The sequence below is a fragment of the Colossoma macropomum genome, unplaced genomic scaffold (genome assembly GCF_904425465.1).
Source record: "Colossoma macropomum unplaced genomic scaffold, Colossoma_macropomum, whole genome shotgun sequence".
NCBI classification, from domain to species: domain Eukaryota; kingdom Metazoa; phylum Chordata; class Actinopteri; order Characiformes; family Serrasalmidae; genus Colossoma; species Colossoma macropomum.
The window spans coordinates 44,014,906-44,038,157 of record NW_023494785.1 but is presented as its reverse complement, the minus strand read 5'-3'; the positions used below and the strand labels follow the sequence as shown (position 1 = coordinate 44,038,157).

The 23,252-nt window shown below is 40.1% G+C and overlaps 1 protein-coding gene across 2 annotated transcripts in view; it reads left to right on the top strand.

Annotated features, from left to right (window-relative positions):
- Positions 1–22,001, top strand: part of ankrd28b (ankyrin repeat domain 28b) — a 48,990-nt gene extending 26,989 nt beyond the window's left edge. The window contains exons 16-29 of one of the 2 annotated variants that reach the window (XM_036596204.1): positions 52–78; positions 160–234; positions 1,162–1,363; positions 2,639–2,726; positions 6,316–6,433; positions 9,398–9,617; positions 9,930–10,017; positions 10,109–10,192; positions 11,285–11,430; positions 12,423–12,505; positions 14,142–14,224; positions 14,324–14,415; positions 16,322–16,418; positions 19,563–22,001. In XM_036596204.1, coding sequence (XP_036452097.1) covers positions 52–78; positions 160–234; positions 1,162–1,363; positions 2,639–2,726; positions 6,316–6,433; positions 9,398–9,617; positions 9,930–10,017; positions 10,109–10,192; positions 11,285–11,430; positions 12,423–12,505; positions 14,142–14,224; positions 14,324–14,415; positions 16,322–16,418; positions 19,563–19,731 — 1,572 coding nt within the window. In that variant the 3' untranslated portion in view covers positions 19,732–22,001. The remainder of the gene's footprint in view (positions 1–51; positions 79–159; positions 235–1,161; positions 1,364–2,638; positions 2,727–6,315; positions 6,434–9,397; positions 9,618–9,929; positions 10,018–10,108; positions 10,193–11,284; positions 11,431–12,422; positions 12,506–14,141; positions 14,225–14,323; positions 14,416–16,321; positions 16,419–19,562) is intronic. The other variant, XM_036596212.1, reaches the window with a different exon arrangement.
- Positions 22,002–23,252: the final 1,251 nt, after the last annotated feature.

Here is a 23,252-nt window from a genome sequence, read left to right as displayed (position 1 = left end):
ACAGATTCTCCCAGGTTTCAGTAATCACTGTTCTTGTTATTTGTGTTTCAGATTGCGAGTGAAACCCCTTTAGATGTGGTGAGTACTGATTCCAGCCATCGTGTAAAATGAGACTCTTATTCTTAATTCTCTCCTAATTTTGATTTTGCTGTCTGGTAGTTAATGGAGACCTCAGGGACCGACATACTGAACGACTCTGATGTGCGCGCTCCTGTTAGCCCGCTGCATCTCGCCGTAAGTAAATAATAAATAACTGCTTTTTTATCGAAGGCCCTTCAGCGCTTTTGTCGCTTTCATGAAGCTTTTTTGTAGCAGTCAGCAATAACAAATACGATAGATCTGTTAAGCAAGTTTACCCAGAAAAATAACTCAGTTAAAAGAAAATCAGTTGCAGATCTTTAGGAAATGAATCGTTTTGTCTTACATTTCAGATCATTTGATTCTTTTATCATGGTTCAGGATGATTCAAAAATATACTGAATATACAAATATAACTGAAGGAACTGTTTACATTGTAGTGGAAAATAGACAATGAAATCAGTACAGCCAAACCTTTTTTTGGACATTTGATATTGTAAAATTCCAGAATTAGCATTTTCTGTAGTTACATATCCTACTTACTTAAGAAATGTATTTAAAATTTGAATATCGCTGTTGTCAAAAATTTGAACTTTACAGGAGAAGGAAAAAAAACATACTTTACTTTTAATGCAAGCCAATGGAACCAGACTTTTTTCCAAGTCGTTTTGGGCCGTGATGGTATTTGCTGCGAGAACTGTGGGAAAATTCAAATTACCGATCCCAGTTTTCAGAACTAATACTGGTGCACTGTGTCTGTTCCAGCTTATCAAACCTCTGAAAAACTAAGAACTCACTTAATATATTGTGCAAATAGTGCTAAGTATTGTGATATTACATTTTTACAGAAGGTTGTGTTCTTCTGCATTCAGCTCTTCGTAAGAACCAAATGTTTTAAGTTTTCAGGTTTTTCTTATGATGATAGGAAAACTTTAAAAAGTTTACAAATCATTTGGCTGATTGTCACAAGAATATGTGCCGTTTTCACCACATTTTTAGTTTTCTAGTTAGTGAGGTTTAGGTTTATGTTTAGGTTTTACACACGAGTCAGTGGAATTCCTCTCAGAGTCTGTGTTTCTTCAGGCGTTTCACGGTCATCACCAGGCCCTGGAGGTGCTGGTGCAGTCTCTGCTGGATCTGGACGTACGGACGGCGCAGGGACACACGGCGCTGGACCTGGCTGCTTTTAAAGGTCATGTGGAGTGTGTGGACGTTCTCATCAACCAGGGAGCCTCCATCCTGGTTAAAGACTACACCCTCAAACGCACCCCCATCCACGCAGCAGGTGCGAATAAAGAGTTATCACAAATTCAAAGACTGTTAAAATCCTTATTATTATAATAATTATTATTATTATTATTAATAGTGGTAGTAATATTGAACTCCTTAAATGTTCACAATCTGCGATTTAAGTAAACATGCCATAGTTCAGACAAAATTGTCATGTTCACTCATGTTAGTAGTTAAATGTATCATATAAACCACATATCAGGCCGATTACATAACAGCCCCACGCGGTTTAACCCCTTTCAGTCCAAAGTTTTATTACACACTTCTATAACCTAAGTTACTATAGTTACTATATAATAAGCCTTACTATGTAATAAGCCTGAGATTTTATGGGGTTAAGGCAAGAGTCAGCAACATGAATGTTATGCCCTGTTGCGGCCCCACGGCAGAATTAGATTTGTAGGTAAAAATAAAATAATCCTCCTTTACAGTAAAATAAAGCTCTGCTGATCGTTCAACACAGTTTAACTATAAATGGTCTTAAACGCTGGAGTTAATGTAGAAAAACTGATTCACCCTTTAACCCTGAGGACCAGCAGTCTGTGCACTATAGCAATGCAGACAATTTGGAGATGAATGGACTTATTTGCGTTTCTAATCACTCCAGCTGGTTTAATCTGCAACGAGAAACTGTCGAACACTAAGTCACTTCTCATTTGAATTGTCCCGTTCCACCTTAAATGGTGCAGCAGTTGCATTCTGGCGCCTCAGGCACCATTTAAGGTGGAACGGGAAAAATTCAGCATTTGACTCAACAATCAAATGTTGAGAGACGTTTTACAAGAAACTGTTCTACTTTTGGAAAAGTTTCCTGCCAGAGATGCGAGAAAAGCAGCTATAGCTGAGCTAAAGCTTAAAGCAGAGCAAAGTAAGTCTGCGTTTTCAGCTGTTATATTTTTTAGCCTGTACTAGAACATCAGCAGATACTGAGACATATTTAGAGCTAAGATGGTAAAATGGACATAAAATATTTTGGCTCTTAAGGTGATTTCATGTTTGTTGAAAGGACTGGGTTAAGGTGCGACTCCTGGGTTAAGGTGAATGTATGATGATTTAATCGCGCAGTGTGTGCTTATGTTGCACTTAGCCTTGCAGCTCCAGTGCTAAAATAAACTTCCGATACCAAACATGTCTTGGTTGACTTTCTCCCTATGGGGTAATTTAGAATCTTTGCCTTTTAAAAGCAATAGTATTGCTCACCAAGTGGTAGGTATGTTTACCATGCATCTTTCACACTGTGTTTTATTTTCTTTTCCTCTCTTTTTTGTAGCCACAAATGGTCATTCTGACTGTCTGCGTTTACTGATTGGAAATGCTGACCTGCAGAGCGCAGTTGACATTCAGGATGGGATTGGACAGTAAGTCATGGTCTTTTATATATATATATGTACATATGTGAATGTCATGCAAAAGCCTTATATTGCAGGGGTTTTTTTAATTTAATTTTATTTTTTTTATTTTTTTTACTCGTTTGCATAATTTTTTGAAAACTCCAGTTAACCTGTGCATTGTGCTGAAATTTCATGATGAATGAACCAACAGAAACAACCCATTCTGGAAACAAAGGAACAAATTCTTTTGTTTTATTAACTTCAGTTTATAACGTTCTTTCCTTCTCCTGTTTCCGGACATATCCGAGGTTTTGTTCCGACGGCGACTTTATTTTATTTTTATGTTCTGTGTGTGAGTGTGTTAGTTTAACCACTTCAAATCTCTCCTCGAGGAAGCCTAATATTTTACAATTACCTCCCATACCTGGCTTATCTATCATTTTGAATTAAAACAGGTGAAGGGCAAAACAACAATTAAAAATTACTTAGGTAGTGAATCATCTTCGTGATTAGTTCTCATTTTGAATTTTATACAGAGAACCCACATTTTAAAGGCATGCTCAGTAATCTGACCATTCTCTGCTAGGGGGCGCTATTAGTAGTGGATGTTTTTTGTGTATTGAAAGAGAGGAAACCCACACCAGCAGGATCTCGTTAATATACATATGTTTTAAATTACAATTTTCCTGTAAATGAGTTGAAGTCTGCTATATGTTATTACTCTGTCAGTCATCAAAATAATAAACAGATTGCTTGATTATTGATATAATCGACAGCAGCAGCCCTAATCAGGTGCTGCTGATGGAATTGAACAAATCCGTGCAAATGCTGCAGCGCAGAAGTCAGAATCCAAACCTGTACTTTACTGAAAACATGTTTTGACTACTGACTACTGTACCTGTATTTATTTGTAGTTATTTTAATGTTATGTCGTGTTTCATTGCCAAAAATCACACCGTGTTACTGTGCTGTCCTGAGTTTGGTTCATTATAGTGCAATAGACTGTAAAACTGTTTTTTTCAAAAGTTTCTGTGCAGGAAATCATGAATCAGTAAAGGAGTTAATTATCATGGTGTTAGTCATATCTTTTAAAACGAATGTAGGAGTGCTGTCAGAATAGGCCTGGTCACATCTCAGCATCATTACTGCTAATTAGCCTGTCCAGTATTGCCATGGCAATGGTATAGAATGTGCTGCTAGAATTCTTTATTAAAGAATTAATCTGTCAAAAGGTGGAAAACATCGCTGACTCTGTGTCTGCAGTAAGACGGGCCAATACGGCAAAAATATAACATCCCGATACATCAGACCTCCGTGTGTCGTTCCGTAGTCCACTTTATGCCCATATTAGGAACTCTGGGTCTAAGCTCAGTTTCTCTATGGCTAGAATGAATGAGGTTTTCCAAAAATCACCTCTATCACACCCAGAGTCAAACAAAATGTTCAGAACCCGATCCGTTTTGTCCTGTGTACATTTTTCTTCCAAATATCACTGGATCCTCTGAATTACGAAGTCATTAAAGATTCGTTATACTAATATTGCTACATACAAGCTAAAGCTAAAGCATCAATTTGACGTCACTAAGCTACATGAAACTGTGCCTGTCTGGGGTGATGGTGGTGACGAATTTAGATAGCCTAAAACTCCTTATCAAAATACTACCAGCATTAAAACTACGAAGCTGAATTTAGCTTCTTTGTTCAAGTTTTCCCGTTCCACCTTAAATGGTGCAGCAGTTGTGATTAGCTCTCACAATCATTAGCAAACGGGACTAAACAATACTGCCCTGTTGGTTCTGTTACTCAGCTGTCAAGTGGAAATAGAGCGACCTCTTCATATCACTCCATTCAGCTCTCCTTGAAGCTGAAGTCAGCTTCTTTTACCCCAGCTGCTTGTTTGAATTTTCCCGTTCCACCTTAAATGGCACCATTCAGAACTAGAACAGGATGCTAGCGAATGTCATGAGAAAATGTTACCAGCATAAAAATAATAATTAGGAGATTTTCATAGCCTAAATCAGCTGATTAGGGGGTCAGTGGTGATATTAAGCTGAGTCTGTACTGAATTAGCCTGAGTCCAGGTCAGTTTTTAGAGCTTTTCAGATCAAGCTGTACAGAACGGAAAGATCTGTCGTGTTTCAGTGAGCATCAGATGAGGAACAGGGAACTGCAGGTGTTTAGGGAGGGGACGTCAGTTGTATCGGGCAGTAATAGAACCTGTGTCTACCTAGAGATGGGTAATATGACACAACAACCCATATTTACCTAGATATCTACCTGGATATCGTCAGTACTTGTAGAACACTGACCAACTGCATGTTCTAATTATACAGAGAGCAAAACTAGTCCAGTTCAGCTGCATATAGTGCAACACAGTGTGCCAAATATTGAATAAAATCACAGTATTCAGTTTTTGTTAATTTGTGGAATATTCAGATATATTTTGATTTTAAGTATATTTTTGAGAAAAAAAACTAATTTCCAAAGAAAATAACAACACAATGCACAACTACAGTAAACACCAGATTTCCAAGTCAATGTTATGTCTCAAATCAACCAGGGGGCGCTCAGCTTAAATTATTAAGTGACCTTAAAAGCCCATATTTTTTAAACCAGTGTACTGTTGTATCTTTTAGAATGATTTATCCATAAAACCCCTAAGTCAGTGTGTTGGGCTGGGCTGGTATGACAATTTATGTGATATTGGTATATTAGTATGTTCATGCAATATGACAATATCGCTGCTGTCAGAAGAAAACCATCTCCATTATTGTCATTTTTTCAGTTTTTGATAGAATTTAAAAATACCTTTTGCCCTTTACATTTTGTGTAAATTTCATGATGAATGAAACTTGGAAAGTTCCATTGACTTACATTAAAAGCAAAGTAGGTTTTTCCTTCTCCTGTAACATTTACCATTTTGGAGATGCAAGGTTTTCCTCCGACAATAGCGAAATGCTTTTCTGAGCATATAGTGGATAACATCAGTACACTGACCAACTGCATGTTTCATTATAGAGCAAAATTAGTTCCATTTAACTGGATTTATTGCAACACGGTTTGCCAAACATTAAGTAAAAATCAAAACAAAGTTTTTGATTGTACAGTTTTTTTAATGTAGCACTACTGCCTTTTTTTCTCTGTTCCAGCTGATGAGATGTGGGGAAAAATAAATATTGTGGTGTATCGAGTATCGTGAAAATGTTTTGAAGTATCGCAATATTACATTATTTTGCCATATCATCCACCTCTAAGTAAATATAGGTTCTATCCACTGCCCGATACAACCATAACATCCCTTCCCTCAACACCCTGAACTTCTTGAGTTGCCTCAAAAAGATTAGTCTTTAATGAGCTTTATGATGATGCAGTATTGTTATTTTAATTACATTCTTATGTCATATATTGCATTACATTATTATAATGACCTTCTGGTCATTAATAAAGGCAAATGCTCCCTGAATCTTACACTCTCTGTAGTTTTGGCTGTATTCATTTGCAGTTTGTGGCTGTGACGTAAACCGTACCTGTTTGAAACATGTCTGAAGAGTTTGAAGAGCCCAGAATTGTCCGCATTGTTAGATCTGCTGACCGTTGTTGTGTCCATGTTCCTCAGGACTCCTCTGATGCTGGCGGTGTTGAGCGGACACACTGACTGTGTGTACTCTTTACTCAACAAAGGAGCCAACGTAGAAGCCAAAGACAAGTGGGGCCGTACCGCTCTGCACCGAGGGGTAAATGAGCTCGTTCAGCAGGAATGTTGGGGGCAGTCGTGGGCTGGAGGTTGGGGAACCAGCCTTGCGACCGGAATTGAGTTTGAGCCCCTGAGCCGACAGTATGTGACTAAAGTGCCCCTGAGTAAGGCGCCTAACCCCTGTAGCACACGGGGAGCAGTTGAATAGGGCTGCCCACCGCTCTGGCCAGGTGTGCTCACTGCCCCCTAGTGTGTGTGTTCACTAGTGTGTATGTGGTGTTTCACTGCACAGATGGGTTAAATGCGGAGGTGAAATTTCCCCGCTGTGGGACTAATAAGGGTCTCTTAATCTAATCTAAACGCTTTTGTGGTCCCTGTGTGAGCTACAAAAGGATGGAAAGTTAAAAGCACTCTTAAAAACGCAAGAGTACGTCAGTATCACAGTGATATGTCGAGGTCCTGACTTGTAAGAAGGAATAAGATTAAGTGACCCTTATTAGTCCCACAACGGGGAAATTTCACCTCCGCATTCTAACCCATCTGTGCAGTGAAACACCACATACACACTAGTGAACACACACACTAGGGGGTGGTGGGCAGCCCTATCTGTAGCGCCCAGGGAGCAGTTGGGGGTTAGGTGCCTTGCTCAAGGGCACTTCAGTCATGTAATGTAACCAGCGACCTTCCGGTCATAGGGCTGGTTCCCTAACCTCCAGCCCACGACTGCCCCCTTTCACTTTCATAGCCCACAAGAAGATTTACCTGAACTGGGGCCGGATTCACAAAAGCTTTCTTAAGGAAAAACTTGCAAAGGTTCTTAAGACAAACACTAAAAACTTCATAAGAATGTTTTAAATGCAGTTCTTGAAATAAAACTGAAGAATTTCCTAAATATTCTTTTAAGATAATCTTTATTAGTTTCTTTAGATTTCCTGAAAAAAAAATCATTATTTTTTCATGTAGGCTGTGATGCATTTTACAGCTTAACATAAATGCTGCGAGATACGTTTTTAATTCATATTAACTGTTATTTCCGTTGTTTAATCCGCTCACAGGAGCAAAATGGAGGAAAAACATCAAACCAAGCTTTTAAAATATTACAGCAAACAAGATCTAGAGGTGATAGTAGAAGAAACAGCTAACAGGAAAAAAAATCATCTTGAAAAAATCCAGTAATTGTGGGGTGACGGCGGAAAGCCAGAGACAAGGATGAGGAGCAGCAGCCAAGTTTGATGAATTTAGATGCTGACCTCGTCAACTCTCACAGCCTGAGACGAATGAGGCCGTCACAAGATTAAGAAAACATTTAAGAACATGTTTTCAGGATGTTTTCAATACCACTTGTTCTTAGAATTATTCTTCAGAAAATAGTCCAACCTCTGATCATTTAAAATACGAACAAATGTAGCACAATAATCAGTTTAGCCTTGACCGTATCATCACACAATAAAACCAAAGAAAATAGAGTATTTCTATTTATAGAAATATAAACATAATTAATTATACATAATACAAACATAATTAGTTTGCTATGTCAGTTACATCAGTCATTTAGGTCATCAATCAACCTAAAAACATATTTTTGCAAATAATTATCACAACATTAATATTAGGTTAAATATCCAATATTTGGTCTTTATATTGTAATTCAATTTTGACCACAAGTTGAAAACCTCACTGTTTTAGATAATGAGCGTAATATCTATGATATAGCGCCCATAAAATAATGACCTGACCCTTAACTGCAGCGCTAATTAGCATTAAAAGCATTAATTTTCTTTTCTGTGAATGGGGTTTCTGACTGGTTAACCTTTACAGTACTGTATAAGAATCTATTTAGTGTAATTTTAAGGAGCAAAAAGAACCAAATGTAAAAACGTAATAACAGAAATTAACTGTATTAATGCTAATATATTAATAAATAATGCTAACTTGCATATCATCTGATACTGTAATGTATTTGGAAAATATCATGATATTTATCAGTATCATCCAGTACTAGAAAGGACTGTTACACACTGCATTGTTGCAATTACAACCGTCAAAATGGTTCAGAGTGGGTTTGGTGTGAAATGGTTCAGATGTCTTTACAGTGGTGGTGATAGGAACCAGGGGTCGCCATGACTACAACACAAATATAGACATTTTATTTACTATCCAGAACCACCAGTGAACCTACACGAGTCTTCTGAGTTTATATGGAATGTTGATGATGGAAAATAGTGGAAAATCTGAAATAATAAGTTTTCTTTGGGGACTATTTTGCCTCACAGCGCCCTGCATGTATCCCTCCACCATGAATGGAGTTTTTAGAGGTGGACATCTGGTTCCTATCACCACCACTGTAAACAATTCTGACTCTAAGTTTCTCCAGAACAGAGCGTTTCACACCAAACCACTCTGAACGACTCCTGTTGACATCAAAAATTGGTGGAATTCACCTTAATTGTTTTTGCGGCTGCTGTTGCTAGGTTACAGATGCATAAGGTGCACTGATGCTTTAAAAATGCGGTCAGAGAGGCAATATAAGGAGATAGAATGTCTCCCAGCCAATCAGACTGTGAGATCAGAACTAATTGTGCTCGTTAGGCAGGGGATCATTACCATGTGACTGAAGTCTTCCCACTGCTTCTTTATAATTATAATAATGAACTCTATTTATAGCACCTTTCATACATTAAGATGCCACTCAGAGTGCCTTGCAGAAGAAATGAAATGTGAATAAAGAAGGAAAAAAATAATTTAATTAAAAAAATTAATAATAATAGTGCTGTTAATGGATAAAACAAGGGAATTGTTGTTCAACAAAATATGAAATCAAATAAATAAATTAATTAAAATCGTAATGTTTGTAAAGCGATGTCTCTTTAAACTCTATTCAGTTTACCGCAGCAGTCTAGCTCATATTCAGAGCAGTACAGAATTATTTTCAGTCATGTATGAATGTGAGATGGTTAGCCAATGGTTAGCCGATGTCTCACTGATGTCTTGCTGATGTCTCCAGGCAGTGACGGGTCACGAGGAGTGCGTGGAGGCTCTGCTCCAGCACAGTGCCAGTTTCATGGTGCGGGACTGTAGGGGGCGCTCTCCTGTTCACCTGGCTGCTGCCTGTGGCCACGTGGGGGTGCTGGGTGGTCTGCTGCATGCGGCCCAGTCGGTGGAGACCATCCCCGTCATTACGGACCAGCAGGGCTACACGCCACTGCACTGGGCCTGTTATAATGGTAATTACAGTTACACACAGTTAACATGTAGTTATATATAATTACATATAGTTACTGTCAACCATATCAGTCAGCTGACCGTATAAAATTATATAGTCCAACATTGTTGTTATTATTTTTATCATTATCATAATTTTGAACACTTTTTGAACACCTTAAAATCTGTATCGTATCAGTTGCCAGACGTTCATATCGGTCAGTCCTTAACATGCGTTTAAGAGCTCTTTCTCTTCGTTAAGGTGAGAGAGTCCTGTCGTCTGGTTTAATGTGATTTTGATTTTCTTTATTTCTGTCCATTTTATTTGTTTCTAGGTCATGACACGTGTGTTGAAGTGCTGCTGGAGCAGGAGCTGTTCCATAAGATGGAGGGGAACTCCTTCAGCCCCCTGCACTGCGCCGTGTAAGTCTGATCTTTCTCTGAGCGCTCTGAAGAGTTGAAGCTCACAGTAGAGGCTCAGTTCATCTGAATGGTTCTTTTTTTCAAATTGTAGGATAAATGATAACGAGGGAGCAGCTGAAATGTTGATTGACACGTTGGGTCCTGCGATTGTCAATGCTACCGACTCTAAAAACAGGTGAGGACTGAGTCTCTTCTATCTTTATTTTGGTTAAATAGAGGATTTAAAGCAGGTTTGCAGTTAGTCGGTTAACACGGGACATAAATGATTAACTGATTAACTGCTATCAACAAAAAGTGTTTTCTGACGAATGTTATCATAAAAATTCGAGTTTGATTAAGCAGTAGAACCAGAGAGGGGAGAGTGTTATCGCGAAATAACATCACGGCTGTGATTTGGTCGCCGTAGATCATCACAGCTGTGATGTTATTGGCGATAACACACTCCTCGAGTGTTCTATTGCTTTAATACATCAGTTAAATAAATAAAGTAATAAATTAATAAACTGGGCCGTGAACGCAGCGTTTAATATGTTTTAATGTTCGCAGGTCCTTCACCAAATTATAGTTCCTTAACGAGCAGCTTGTTGCTACATCAGAGTAACGAGCTCCGCCCACTCGCTGCACAGCCGGCAGTTCGTTCTCCAGCTCCTTACACTAAATTCCCAAACTGTCATCACCACTGAGCAGCTTTTCAGTCGGCAGCTGTGACAGAAGAACAGCTAAACAACCTGGAATCAGCCAGAAATTAACCCAACACCATTCGCCAAACGTGTAGTCTGATCTTCAGAGTCTGACCAAATCAGACTGAGCCCTAAAACTGCCGCAATATCAAGTTCAGCACAGTTTTGTCAGTTTTTGCCAGATCAGTATTAATGTTGTTTTGTTCCAGCCAGTCTGTAAAGCATCTTACAGCCCATTTAGTTTGGCACATTCTTAAAAACCCTTTAATGAGGCAGAGAACCCTTTAATCATGCCTTTAATCACACTTCTTTGAGTGTTCATGGTTCTATATAGAACCATTGTCTTTACTGAAGAACCCTGTGTACGATATCGAGAAAAACGCACAAACAGTATGACAGACAATCATTTGGTCCTTGTGAGAGCTTTTAGAGGTGGACGTCTGGTTCCTATCACCACCACTGTGAACAGTTCTGACTCAGTAAGTTTCTCTAGAACGGAGTGTTTCACACCAAACCACTCTGAACGACTCTGTTTACATCTTAACCGTTTAATTATGCAGAAATCTGTTTTTCTCCATTTTTTCCAGGACTCCCCTCCACGCTGCAGCATTCACTGATCACGTGGAGTGTATGCAGCTCCTGCTGGGCCAAAACGCCCAGGTGAACTGCGTCGATGCTGGCGGGAAAACTCCACTCATGATGGCTGCTGAGAACGGCCAGACGAACGCTGTGGGTAAGGAACCTCCATATATACAGACCTTTGGCTGAAATGTCTGAGTTAAAGGAGAACTTCAGTGTTTTTCAACTTGATCTCTGTCTGCTGTATCTGTAGCGGACGGTTTGATCACCACGGACAGTAATTTCAATACTTTCCCTGAACTCAGAAAAGAATAGAAAACCCACCGACTCTAAACTCGCTATAATAGAAGTCAGTGGGCAGATGCTGAGCTCTGTCAGTAAATATGACTATAATGGTTCTGTATAAGACTACAGAAAGGTTAGCATGTGTACAATATCATTTTAGAGACTGGCTTCCGTTCAGTGCGTCTGTAATTGATTTAGAACATGTTTGTTTCTGTGTACTGTAATTACACTGCAAGTGGCAATATTCGGGGGTCCAAGCACTGGAGGCAGTGGGACACAAACACTGGGCAAAGTCAGTTTGATAAGCAACAGATTTTTTAAAAAACAAATCAAAATATCTAGAACATAGTAAAATTTTTGGGTATAACTTGTATTTGCATAGTTATTGAACTCAGTGAACTAAGTGCTTCTACAATAAATATCCTCGTATGTTAGTCTTACAGTGCATTTCGTATTAGGCACTAAACTGTTCTCCTGAGAATGTTGCTGCTGTACAGGGGATTGAGTTCTGAGCTTGTTACCTTTATTCTGTGCCTGAGTTTTCATTATGCGTTTTACAGAAACACACATTTCACGTAAACGTTTACATATACTGACAGAATTCAGCATCTGCCCATTGGCTTCCATTGTAAGTAAGATTAGGGTCAGTGTGTTTTCTGCTCTGTTCTAAGTTCAGGAAAACTTATTGAAGTGATTGTCTGTGGTAATCGACCGTACACTACAGATACAGCAGATGGAGATCAGGTTGGAAAAACACTGGTGTGTTCCTTTAAGATGGTTAAAAGGAATTAAAGTGATGATAGTGACTAAGTGAAGAAGTTCAGTGTCTGATTTTTCTGCATGTGTCTCTCTGGGTTTCAGAGCTGTTAGTGAGCAGTGCGAAAGCTGACCTGACGCTGCAGGACGCCAACAAAAACACCGCACTACACCTGGCCTGCAGTAAGGTCAGTCACACAGATACAAACACTGTACTAGTACTGAAAGAACTGGGTTTGGAGTGGAGTAACACCACGGTTTGTTTGATCAAAAGAAGGACCTTTGGAATCAATCAGTCCCACTTTATATGGACCCCTGGACACTTATTTGAGTATGATTTTAGAAAAATCATAGCTATTGTGCCCTGTGGTGACCAGAAGGGTTCCGAACCCACTGCATTTTGTCTTGCTTATATTTTTACACTGAATGTCACTGGATCCTCTGAATTATGGGGTCATTGAGGAGCCCAAATATGAACATTGCTACATCCATCCTAAAAGCAAACTACATCACTTCCGTACACAAATGAAAGGAAGCCACAGGAAAATAAGTCTACTGTTAAGCTTCTGCACTGTTATGTAATCGTACCAGATACTGCATGAGAAACCTAACTACCACACTGGGTGAAGCTTCTCGGTTTGTTTGAGGTTTCTGTGTACTTGCCTGCTTCATGATGTCAGTTCAGTGCACAGCAGTGTTAGTTGCATGTAGCAATATTCATATTTCAGCTTCTTAACCACCTTGAAATTCAGAGGATCCAGTTCAGTGAAAATGCAGGTAGGATAAAATGCATTGTGTTTTAATCGCAGGGACTTTTAGTAGAAATGTGAATAGAGTTCTTGTTCTTTTACTCAAATAATAGTTTAGCAAAAGTGCATCTACTTCTACTTAAGCACAGAACTACTTTTACTTGTGATGCTTGCAGGGGAATTCCACTGATTTTTCAAAATGTACATAATTCAATTATTGAGATGTAATCAGAGAGATTCAGAGTGGTTTGGTGTGAAATGGTTCAGATGTCTTTACAGTGGTGGTGATAGGAACCAGGGGTCGCCATGACTACAACACAAATATAGACATTTTATTTACTATCCAGGACTTTGGGGACTATTTTGCCTTATTACACTCTACATGTATCTCTCCACCATTATTGGTCCAAAAAAAGTACATTGTAGCCGTAAAACTGCTCCCATCTGCGAGGGAGCTTTTAGAGGTGGACGTCTGGTTCCTATCACCACCACTGTGAAAAGTTCTGACTGTAAGTTCCTTTAGAACGGAGCGTTTCACACCAAACCACTCTGAACGGCTCTGTTTATATCTCGGGGCAGATGCTGCTCCATAGCTGAGAGTAAGTGGGGAGGAAGAAACTAAAGATGGGCAATATGGTAAAATGTAGTATCATGATATTAGTGTGCCACAATATTTGTTTTCTGGACTCTGATAAGGTAGAGCAGACAAAATAGTGCCACATTCAAAAGTGCCTTTAAAAACAATGAATACAGTAATATGGATTCAGCGTTTCATTTCTGTGCTGCACTAAATCCAATTAAACAGGACTAATTATGCTTACTTTTTTAATTGAACATGCAGTTGGGAAGTGTTTTTAAGTGTTGACGTCCACAATACATTCAGAAAAGCATGTTGTGTCACATTGTGATGTAATTTATCACTATAACGATAAATCGTCATATTGCCTGGCTCCAGAAGAAACCCTTGGAGTTCAATATGCGTTTAAAGGGATGTTTACTTTAACGCTGTCCGGCAGAGTGATTCTGTGGCCGGGAGAGGAGACCCTTAACTGATGCTGTTTTTACCCTCCTGTAGGGACACGAGACCAGTGCCTTGCTGATCTTGGAGAAGATCACGGACAGAAATCTCATCAACTCCACCAACGCAGCTTTACAAACGTACGTATGACTCACAAGATGATGTCACGTGTACAGCGGCCAGTTAACGAGATGTTAATGAGCGTCCTCTGGGCTGACTCTGAGCTGTTCTTTCTGTAGGCCTCTGCACGTGGCTGCCAGGAACGGTCTGACAGTTGTGGTGCAGGAGCTGCTGGCTAAGGGTGCGAGCGTGTTAGCAGTGGATGAGAACGGTAATTCTTCTGTCAGAAACTCCTGCCGTACAGGTGCAGGTTGAAGGTCTACAATTACAGACTGCAGCCCATTTGTTGCTGCACAGTTTATCCCCCACCCGACCCCATCAATGGAAAGGGACCACTATGGAACAACAGCTCACCACATGTCATTTGGTCTCATTTGGTATTATTACGTTCTCAGCAGTGACTCTGACATGGCAGTGTGTTGGGTCCCCACTAAAGGGCTAGAGTCTAGGGCAGTAAGCAGAGTTGATCAAATTAAATAGATAGATTGATGTAGAATTGGAGGAATGGTGAGAGTACCGGTGAGCATGGAGTGACTGGCAGGAGAGGAAGGATATGGCAAAGTAGAATTTATTCAAGACACTACTACAGTCAGTGGTGTAGGACAGGTGCCCATATTTTTCTGGCTTGAGATCTACTTCTAGTGGACAGGTCAAAAAGAAAAATGCAAAAATCATCCTTTTTAAAAGCTTTGATTGTTTTTTAATGCACTTCACTTCACTTGATTGATATTCAGCATTACTGGGCAAACAGCTGAAAAATCACACTAACCTTATTCTGATAATTTGCACAGAATAGTGTCAGCTGGTTTGTGTAGTCTGGACCACTTTTTCCCTGAGTTCACTTTCATCATCGTAGTTTTTGTATATAGTTGAAAAATGCCTCTCGACGTTCCCGATCGTAATAGTAGCAGAACCTAGATATATTTTCAAAAGAGGGTCTGTATAGAACCATAGACAAAGCATTTTCTATCAATCTGAAGAACCATTTCACCATGCAAAGAACCATTTAAGCATGCAGATGGCTCCGTATAGAACTCATGGTTCTGAATGGAGCAATTCCCTTTACTAAAGAGCCCTTAAGGAACCGTCTTTTTTAAAAATTTGATTAAGTGACTCTTACCTTATTAGTCCCACAACGGGGAAATTTCACCTCCGCATTTGAACCATCTGTGTAGTAAAACACCACATACACACTAGTGAACACACACACTAGTGGGCAGGGAGCACACCTGCCCGGAGCGGTGGGCAGCCCTATCCACAGCGCCTGGGAGCAGTTGGGGGTTGGGTGTCTTGTTCATGGGCACTTCATTCACATACTGTCGGCTCGGGGCTCGACCTGCCGACCTTCCAGTCACAGGGCTGGTTCCCTGACCTCCAGCCCACGACTGCCCCCATATGTGGTGTTGCTTGGTTTTGTGCACATCAGAGTCACTGCTAGGTTGAGACTCAGAAAGATCCAAGAACCAGGAGTGGCTCTATCAGTGATGAAGGACTAGAGCAGAGGTCACTGATAGGGGGGGGGCACGGGTCTGGATCCAGACACTGTCCTATCCGGGCCTGGACCTACAACCGATAGACTGTTGATGATTTAATTTCAATTGAGTGTTTCTATTTTAATGGGCGTAACTTTTCTAGACTTTACGGTAGCGATTTAGAGGCCCAGAACACTCACAGACCAATCGCATGCGTTGTAAATATCTCACATGGCGCTACTCAGCCAATCCGATCTGTGCATTACGATGTGCACAGAGCCTCGAGTGAGTGACACACACACACGGGAGAGACGAGGCGAGACACAGCAGTCGGAGAAGAGAGTCCGATGAAAGTATAAAACTCAAATATTGTTGAAATATTATTGAATTGTACTTTGATTTGACATTCAGTTGTTATACTGTATTAAATGTTGATAGAACTACTAGGATACTTCAATATACAGTATATGGCACTGAATCATAATGCAAGTTAGACATTATGATATTCTAATTTAATTTTTAATACCCCTGGACTAAAGGACGGCCAACACCAACCTACAGTCTCTCCCTGTACACCAGTAAAGTGGAGCTTATTTGTTTGAAGATGTCTTTTCTTGCATACATTGACATGTTTCACCCTCCCAGGTTACACGCCTGCCCTGGCCTGTGCCCCCAACAAAGACGTGGCCGACTGCCTGGCGCTCATACTGGCCACCATGATGCCGGTGTCTCCCAGTCAGAGGTGAGCATATTCGACGAATATTCATAGTATTAGTTCACATCATTAAGAAGAGCTCGTCTCCATGTTGGTAGGCGAGCTGTGACTCTGACCGTGCTCTGATGGAGCTCGTCTCATCACCGTTACTGCAGATACAGCCCTGCAGGAGGATAAACACCAACAACACAGACCAGAATGACCATGAATACATGAACAGATATGTAAATGCTGCGAGGATAAGATTAGCTAGATTCGTGGATTAGATCCCAGCCTGCTCATCTCCAGAGTTCAGAACATTCCAGTGTGTGATATTTTATAAAAACTAATAAAAGTGGCTACCAGAGCTCTTAAATAATAAACTCATGAATAACTATTAAGCTGAAGCTTCTTATTCACCAGCTTCTCATCTGAATTTTCCGTTCCACCTTAACTGGAGTTGCAGTTACGTTGAGGTGCCTTAAACGGAGAACCAATTTCTAAAGTTGGCGAATACGAAGCAACATCATCTTAAATCAGTAAATGCATTAATTTACCTCAATCAGTGCTTTAATTTACCTCATTAAACGTATTAATTTACCTGAATAAACATCTTAATTTATCTCAATAAATGCATTAATTTACCTGAATAAATTCATTAATTTGCCTTTATAAATGCATTAATTTACTCAATAAAAGCTCCTTAATCAACAAACCCCTCAAACCTCCTCTTGGAGGTGTTTAATGAGCAGCCAACGAGCAGCACAGCAGAGCAGCTGTTGAACGCGTCTCACTGATCTAACGCCGCGTCCCAAACCGCACACTTCTGTACTTCACCTACTGCACTAATAGTGCACTTCTAAAGGGTTATTTTTACATGCTGTTTAGTGAGCTAAGTTGCAGTTTGGGATGCAGAAATGAGATTTAAAATGTGTTTAAAAAACATGTTTTACTGCCTTTGCTGGATCAGTTAGCTTTATCTCATTACAAAGTGCCACAGCACTGCTGAATGGACTTGATGTTGCCTACCAAAATGGTGGCAGTGCGACCGTGACGTCATTGTAACACTGCATAGAGCTGCACTGGAACCTCTTCCATCCAGCATCTACCAGCAAAGGAAGTGATAGATGAGTTTGTTAGACTCTTTTGGTCTGAAATAAAATGCTGAAAATGTTGATGAGCAGTGAAGCAGAACAGGAGCTGAACCGACAGTTTAAATGGAATTAGAGAAAGAAAAAGAGAATTAGAGCCAAATGCGAAGGCCTGAAGTTAAACTGATGGGAAAATAGATTTTTTTTTCCTCACTAATGTAGTTGAGTAGAAGTGAAAGTACCCAGAATGTTCTGAGAGCCGTACAAATTAGTACTCAACTGATATCATTTAGCCTAAACTGCAGCAGGATAAAAGGCGAGTGTATATATATAAATGATTTTGGTTTTTCGTGACATCACAAAAACAATGAATTTGAAACGGTTGTAGACCTGGACCTACAACCGATAGACTGTTGAGAATGATTTAATTTGGATTGAGTGTTTCTATTTTAATGGGCGTAACTTTTCTAGACTTTACGGTAGCGATTTAGCGGCCCAGAACACTCACAGACCAATCGCATGCGTTGTAAATATCTCACATGGCGCTACTCAGCCAATCCGATCTGTGCATTACGATGTGCACAGAGCCTCGAGTGAGTGACACACACACACGGGAGAGACGAGGCGAGACACAGCAGTCGGAGAAGAGAGTCCGATGAAAGTATGAAACTCAAATATTGTTGAAATATTATTGAATTGCACTTTGATTTGACATTCAGTTGTTATACTGTATTAAATGTTGATAGAACTACTAGGATACTTCAATATACAGTATATGGCACTGAATCATCATGCAAGTTAGACATTATGATGTTCTAATTTTCTCTAATTGAATTTTAATTAAATACCCCTTTAAAAGGCGAATATATATATATATATAAAAACAATGAATTTGAAACAGGCCATCTATCTCTATCAGCTTTCTTTCCATATATGGACCTTATGGACAGTGGAGTATGTTTTCCATGATAATTATCGTGCCATCTCTAGTACATATTTTAGTACAAATTTGTTCTAGTTAACGAGCCCATAATAAACAATTTTCTTTTTTGTTTTTTTTTTTAATTTTTAATTTTGTGTACCATTCACTCGCCAGTCCATACATGCGATCCATATAACAGTCCGTTTTGAATATTTTTTGTGATACTATAAAAACATATTTACATATTTCCACCTATTAAGCCTACAGCCGTTTAGCCCCGCCCACTCACACTGAAGTTATAAGGAGTGGTTCAACCTTGGACTGCTTTTTGACAAGACACAGCCAATTAGGACAGAGCTCATTTGCATAGATCTGTCTTAAAGGTGCAGTGTGTAATATTTAGGGGGAATTATTAGCAGAAATGGAATATTTTCATTACTGTATAATCACCTGTAACTACAAATCAGTGTTTTTATTATCTTAGAATGAGCCTTTCATATCTACACAGGCAGCGCGTCCTCTTCAGCCGAGGCCGCCATGTTGCGCCACCATGTTTCTACAGTAGCCCAGAATGGTCAAACCAAAGCCTCTAGCGGGCACCTTTTGCGCTTTTACGCTGTAGAGTCAGCTTGAATTTAGTGGCGCTGTAGCTCCGGCTGGAAGACGTGGAAAGAAGAATCAGTTGGTGCTGCCAGTGCTGGTAGCCATTTTGTGTTGTGAGAAGTTTGAGAACTGAAATTTTGACACATGGATGATCAGACTTATTATTGAGCACAAGAAAAAGTGAGAGAGGGTGAATCTTCGTCAACAAAGCAGCAAAAACATGAAGCAAAACAAAATCAGGACAAATGACCACAGAAAACCTGACAGCCAGCGTAGGTTCTACTACACACTTGGAAATGGAGGAGTGAGGGAGTGGGGTCCAGTTGGTTGCATTCTGCAACTTCACCACGAAATCTTACACACCGCACCTTTAAAGGCACAGTAACAAAAAAACAGCCTAATTTTAATAATAAGGGATAAAGAGAGGTTGAATGAATGTTTTAGGTGCATAAAACCATATAAATGTTGTAAGTGGACCTCAGGGAAAGAATTAAAGTACAAGGCCAATGTAGGATACGGGCCCTTTTAAGGTGGCTTAAGTGGTTGAATGTAACGAGTTCTTGTCTCTGCTCCCAGCAGCCTGGCGTTCAGCTCCATAAACCACTACACCAGCCCTGTGAAGAGCGTGACGTTCGACAGCCTGCCTGTGCACACCTCCTACTGCAGCTTCAACAGCATCGGCCGCCACCACCACGGCTTCTACAAGGACGACGAGCTCAACGACTCCGACTCCGAGACCTACTGAGAGAGACAGAGAGAGAGAGAGGGGGGAGAGAGAGACTCACTGTGTCTTAATCGCCCAGAGGCAGCCTGGCCTCAGCAGCCGGTCACTGCATAGAGCCTTAAGAGTCTCACACACACACACAAACACACACGTTAGGGCTGCACAGTATATAGAAATACTAATATTGCGAATACATTTGCTACAGATTGTGATGGGGTGGGCGATAAAGCCTTCAGGACCTCATAGTATACTGTATGCATCAAGTGCCAGATTAAAAATAATACTGTCGAAAGCAGTGCTGAGGAGTGCAGTGACTTTCTACTCACTGCACTGCTTTAAAACAGGACCAATTACGCTCTAATAATGAGAAGTGTTGCCCGTCAGTGTCCACGTACTGTACTACAGCGTCCACAATAACACTGCAAAAAATCTCTTGACAAGTGAAATTATCTTAAATATTGTTAATGAATCTAATATTTCTCTTTTTGAGATTGTAAGCTTAATTTTAGATTATTTAACCCATTTCTAGATTTAAAACAAGTAAAAAGAGACTTTAAGTAAAATTGTCACTATATTGGCAGATAAGTTGGCTTGTTTTAAGAAATGAGCTGCACAACCATCTCAAAATGGGAAATATTGGATAGTTTGACTAGATTTAAGATCATTTCACTTGACAATATTGTGATGTTCATCACGATACAATATATATGGTTTTATTGCTCACCCTTAGTTATAATACTTAATCTAATTTTCTGACATCACAGTTAACGAATATATTGTGCAGCCATAACACACACCTATGCAAAAGTTTGGGCGCCCCGTTTCCGTTTTGTTGGCTTTCAAAGTGAAAATAAGTTCCTCCACAGAGAAGTTTCAGTGCACAGTTGCTGTTTGTTTGAATTCAGCTTTATTTAATATCGGATGCTGCCTGTGCAAAAGTGAAGGCACATTTTATATGTTATGTTTTAGACGTTAAACTCAATAAACAGAAACTGTGGCGAGGAATGCCATGTTTAACTGCGTGGAGGATGTTTTCACTTAGAAAATCAGTGTAATTTGTTCAAACTTTTGCATACGACTGCACACATACATAAAGGCACAGCAGGCTGGCCCACCCAGCCCTCCCCCTCCAACCTATCCCCTCCTCCCCCTCCCCCTCTCTCTGTCCGCTCAACCTCAACCAGCACCTCGTGCCCTTTCAGCAGATACCTCAGCGTACCTTCTGCTTCTTTCACTCGCCTCCGGACAGCCGCGTCAGACGAGCCGAGCTCCGTACCTGGCAATAAAGCGGGGAACAGAGAACCGCCAGCCTGGGACCAATGTTGGAAACGCGATCCAGCTCTTTTGCAGCTGGTATTTTGAAAACGAGGACCGGTTCTGAATAATCGTCGGCGGAGAACGAGGCTGATCGCGACGGAGGTGGACGTCTCTGCTCGCTTAATTTCGCTCGCTTAATTTGGTAATTTACATGGGGGGGGTTACAAAGAAAAAAAGAGATTTATTTTTTAAAACAGGATTTTAATACACGTCTATATCCTCTGTTCCTCTGGGGGAAAGAAAAATCAAAGAATTTCCTTCTATTTTCGAATCTTAGAGGGCCGGCGGAGGAAAAGAAGTAAATATTAGCATTGTAACGCTAACAGCAATGGGCGTGAGTGAAGAGCAGGCTAACCGTTGCTGTCTTCTCTTTCAGAATAAATTATTCTTTTTATCTGTCGTATTTATTTTTAGTTTCCATATTTCATCATTTGTGCCTTCATGGTTTGCCGTGTGGACGCAGGAGGAGATTTAAAAGGCAGAGAAGAAAACTGCGCGGCACAAAGTTCAACACTACGTTTATTGAGAAGCACTGAAACTGGACTGAAGCTAAAGCTCCGGGTGAAGAACACTGTGTGAACCAATGGTGGCGTCTGATTTCCTTTGTATGGTGAAATATGAATATTAAAATGTATCTATATTTTTCCTCCCAGCTCTTACCATCATTATTATTATTATTATTATTAATTATTATTATCAGGTTTTTGGCTCGCTTGATTAGCTAATGAAACCACTGAGTCCTCGTCTGTCAAAGTTGTGTTTGTCTCTTTTTTTGATTTTTTTTTTTGTTTTTTTTTTTGGAATGATTTTGAACTGGAAGTCTGTTTAATTCACCTTTGAGTGCTGCATGAAAGTTGAACCTGCTTTGCTTTCCTTTCCGATTGCATTGGAGAGTGGTTAGCGTAGCCTTTCATTCAGCGCAAGAGATTCCTGTATATTTTATGGTTGACTGAATAAAGAAATTAGTTATGTGATTCCATGTTTGTGTTTTTCTAAGATATTCTGCGCAAATCGACAACCTCAAAGTTTGTACTGAAGAGCTTAGTGACTTCAAACGTGGCACTATCAAGTCAGTTTGTGAAATTTCCACCCTGCTGGAGCTGCCCTAGACAACCATAAGTGCTGTTATTGTGAAATGGAGGCATTTTAGTGCAACAACAGCTCGGCCATGAAGTGGTAGACCACACAGACTCACAGCGGGGCTAACAAGCGCTGAAGTGCTGAGCGTGTGAAATCTGTTGCAGCGCTCACTACAGAGCTCCAGAACTGCCTCTGGAAGCAACATCAACACAAGAACTGAGCATCAAGAGCTTCATGAAACGGGTTTCCATGGCTGAGCAGCTGCACACAAGCCTAAGATCACTATGCACAATGCCAAGTGTCGGCTGGAGTGGTGTAAAGCGCCGCCACTGGACTGTGGATCAGTGGAAACGTGTTCTCTGGAGTGATGAATCAGCTTCTCTACCTGTCAGTCTGATGATGAATCTGGGTTTGGTGGATGTCAGGAGAACGTTACCTACTGGAATGCAGAGCCAACAGTAAAGTTTGGTGGAGGAGGGATGATGGGCGGGGCTGTTTTTCAGGGTTTGGGCTCTCAGTTCCAGTGAAGGGTGATGTTAAATAAACAGCACAAAGATTTTACACAGATATCTGCTTCCAGCTTTGTGTGTTTATAGTAGATACTGAATAGTTTAAAGTAGGTACTGAGTAATTCATACTAGATACTGAAAAGTTTGTAAGATTCTGATTATTTCATAGACGATATCAATGTGTAGTAGATACTGAATAGTTCACAGTAGATGCTGAATAATCCACAGTAGATTCTGAATCATTTGTGGTAGGTATTGATGTGTAGTAGACACTGCATAGTTTATATTAATTACTGAATAAAGTGTAATAAGTACTGAATAATTGATTTTTTTATAGCTATATTTAAAAATTATCAAATGTATCAGAACAGTAGCAGGTGCATATTGACCAAAAGCACTTAAATGCTTATTCTTACGCAGTCACCTCTTTGTAAAAGCCCTAGTTCATCTACACTAAATGGCCAAAAGTATTGAAACACTCCTCCTAATTAGTGAGTCCAGGTGTTTCAGCCACACCTGTTACTAAGAGGTGTACAAAATCAAGCACATAGCCATGCAGTCTCCATAGACAAACACTGGCAGTAGAGGGTCGTACTGAAAGAGCTCAGTGACTTTAAACATGGCACTGTCATAGGA